This window comes from Pinus tabuliformis, chromosome 6, assembly GCF_031772625.1.
Source record: "Pinus tabuliformis cultivar Carrire ecotype Pingquan chromosome 6, CPIR1, whole genome shotgun sequence".
NCBI lineage: Eukaryota > Viridiplantae > Streptophyta > Pinopsida > Pinales > Pinaceae > Pinus > Pinus tabuliformis.
In genome coordinates this window covers 1,440,456,133-1,440,459,342 of record NC_142292.1, presented here as the reverse complement: position 1 = coordinate 1,440,459,342, position 3,210 = coordinate 1,440,456,133, and the positions used below count along the sequence as shown (strand labels likewise).

At 44.5% G+C, this 3,210-nt stretch overlaps 1 protein-coding gene across 1 annotated transcript; it reads right to left on the bottom strand.

Annotated features, from left to right (window-relative positions):
• Positions 1-721: 721 nt before the first annotated feature.
• On the bottom strand, positions 722-2,911 carry LOC149264025 (uncharacterized). Its single transcript, XM_089394039.1, has one exon. The coding sequence runs from the start codon at positions 2,909-2,911 to the stop codon at positions 722-724; it is 2,190 nt and encodes a 729-aa protein (XP_089250165.1).
• Positions 2,912-3,210: the final 299 nt, after the last annotated feature.

The window sequence follows — 3,210 nt, the reverse complement described above, 5'->3', positions numbered from 1 at the left end:
ATTATATTCCATCTCATCAGAAATGATAAGTGTTTTAGATGGATTTGATAAATCAGATTGGACTGGGCTTGTTTGAGTCGCTTTTGGTGATGATTTCTTACCTGCGACTTTATCCTTGGAAAGCAAGCTTGCTCTCTTCTGTTTAGAACTGGGCTGTGGAGGATCAAGTTGATTTCTATTTCTAGTACTGACTGGTGATGCCTCTTGATCCTCATTGTCTAGAAGAATGAAGTCCCACATTCCCTGTAGCTCTACAACTTCATCTTCATCAATAGGTTCTTCATTGGAAACTTCTCCTTCTTCTCCTTCAGATTCTGTATTTGTTACAGCATTAGGAGGCTTTGAATCAGTTGAAGGATTTTTTCTATAAGGCTTGTAAGGTTTCTTAGAAGAAGTCTCTGCTACTTGTCTTTTAATGTCAACCATTTCGTTAGACATGGTTTTTAAAACTTTCTGCAATCCTTCTTTTTTTTTCCACTGGAAAAATCAGTAATTTTCATTAATATTAGAAAATTACATATAGTAGATGTCGTAGCATTACTGTATTGTTCATACAAAATTCACCTCATCAAGGTGTTGTTTAGAAGGTAGTTGCAAAATTGAGCTGTGTACATTTATCTGACTGTGTAGCCTATTCGCTATCCAAAAGAGGATTCTGTTTTATAAACAATATATCCATGTTCTATACATTTCGTCATAACTAAAAAGTCTCCATTAACCGTCAGCTATCGGGACTATTGTCCCTTTGTTCTCTCTGATATATGTATGGCCTGTGGTAAAATTGATGCTCCTCTGTTCCATTCTTCTCCACTGTTAGCCATTCACCTCTGGGAAGTGTCGAGGCCTCTTTGGATAATTTGTCAGCCTCGCTGTTATGCTCTCTGTAAATGTGTAAACAAGAGAAATGGTTAAAGGCTGCTTTGAGAGTGAGTGCATCATGTAATATATTGCTGAGTGTGTGTGTATGACAAGTAGTGACATTGTTAATCCAGTTAACGACCACCATTGAATCCCCAAATACATTGATCCTTGTGTGTTGATGCGATAATGCATAGTGAAGTAGATTGCGGATTGCAGAAAGCTCAGCAAAGTTATTTGATCCATTTCCGAAACCCATTTTTGCAAGGTATCGATGGTGTTCGTTTATGTGCAGAACAAAACCCCCACCACACCCAGCTTGGTTTGCTGCTCCGTCGAAGAAAGCCCACGGGGTGGTTCTGTCAATGTTGGGCATGGGCTGAATGGTTCTTGGTCTCGGTGGCGGTGGGTCAGGTAACTCATGATAAGCAGCGATGATGGTGGCCTCTACCCGGCTCCATGATATCAATCGATCTTCAAAGATAGCCCGATTCCGAGCGAGCCAGATATGCCAAGTAGCCACAGGGGGAAGGTTTTGAAGTTTTGTGCCCGGATGACAGTGTGACCAAGTATCCCATGCGCTCTGTATATCGTTCCCTGTCCAATTGCCAGCTATGCCCAACTGGTTGCAGATGTTGCTCCATAGATTGTGGATGACAGGGCAGAGGAGGAAAATATGATCCAAGTTCTCTGATGCGTTTTTACAGAAAGTACACCATGATGGGCCGTAAATGGCTCTGCGGGTAAGATGATCACCTGTGGGAACATTACCATTGAGGGCGCACCAAAAGAAAAGTTTGGATCGGGGTGGAGCCTTGAGCTTCCAAATGGTTTGCCACCATGTCTGAATCGGATCAGGCATTCTATGAGATATGAGTGCATTGTATCCAAATTTAGGAGCATATATACCATGATCAACAATGCACCATATAAGTTCATCCGGACCTTGTTTGATTCGAATGTGAGATTCAGTTAATGCCTCAGTATAGTGATCCCATTCCTGATGCCATTGAAGAGGGAGATCCAGTTGCTGGGCGGATTTCCAAGCTTGGGTGAATATATCAGTGCGCTGCTGATCGGCAATCTGTGCGAAATGCCGGATGTCCCGGGCCTGAAGATGAGTAATAAGATCTTGATTTAGGATGTGTCTACCCCCACTGTTAATCCATGGGTCCAAGCCAATTCTGCCTGTCAATCCATCATTTATTCGCCAAGCTAGATTGTCTCGAATGAGGGGAAGGGATTGTATCAAGGCCTTCCAGACCGATGAACATCCCTTTGTTGACCAAGTTGGAAGTCGGGCCCAATCCAGAATATTATGGGGCCAAATGTATTTATAATAGGCTACCTGTGTCCAAAGGTTTTGGCTAGTAAGCAGAGTCCAACCCATCTTGGTAGCCAGTGCCTTGGCAAAGTCAGGTAGTTCTTTGAGCCCCCATCCTCCCCATTTTTTGGGCAAAGTGATTTTCTTCCAGCTGATCCATGCAAAGTTTCTTTTGTCCTGACTCCCATTCCAGAGGTATCGATTGCACAGCTGTTGAATCCGCCCTAGGATATTCCTCAGTATCCAGGCTAGTGCCATCCAGAATACCGGGGTAGCCTCTAGTACAGATTTAATGAGCACCAGTCTGCTAGCCCTAGAGAGATATCTGTAGCTCCATCCAGTGAGTCTTTTTTCCAATTTGGCAACCAACCAGACCCAATCAGCTATCCTTTGGCATGTAGGCTTCAGATTGAACCCCAGATATTTGAGACCTCTATCCAGAGGGTGGACCGAGTAGGGGAATGATTGAAGGGCTGTCTGGGTCTCCTGAACAGATGTGCGAGCACAGGTGATGGTTGATTTCAGCTGATTTGGCAGCATACCAGTAGCTGCGGAAAAACGTTGCAGGATCTTTGAGAAGGTCCGAGAGTCTCGAACACTGCCATCTAGAAGTATAAGGACATCATCCACAAAAAGTAGATGAGTAAGATAGCATAAGTCGGTTATGCGAAGACCCCCAATGTCTCCAGCTCGCTTAGCAGAATCCATGAGGCGACTGAGACCTTCCATGACCAAGAGGAAGAGGAGGGGCGATAGGGGACACCCCTGCCTCAAGCCCCTTTCAGAGTGGAAAAAAGTGGAGGCCGAGCCATTGATGAGGATACTGAAGGATGGTGAGATTATGCAGGCCATGATCCAAGTGATGAAGGCATGTGGGAACCCCAGATGAATGAGGATCATTTTGAGATAGAGCCAGCTGACACGGTCAAAGGCTTTGGAAAGATCGATTTTGAGGAGGATGGCTTTTAGGTTCTTCGACCAGATGGAGTGGAGGGCTTCTTGAGTGAGTCCAATGGCCTCGTGGATCT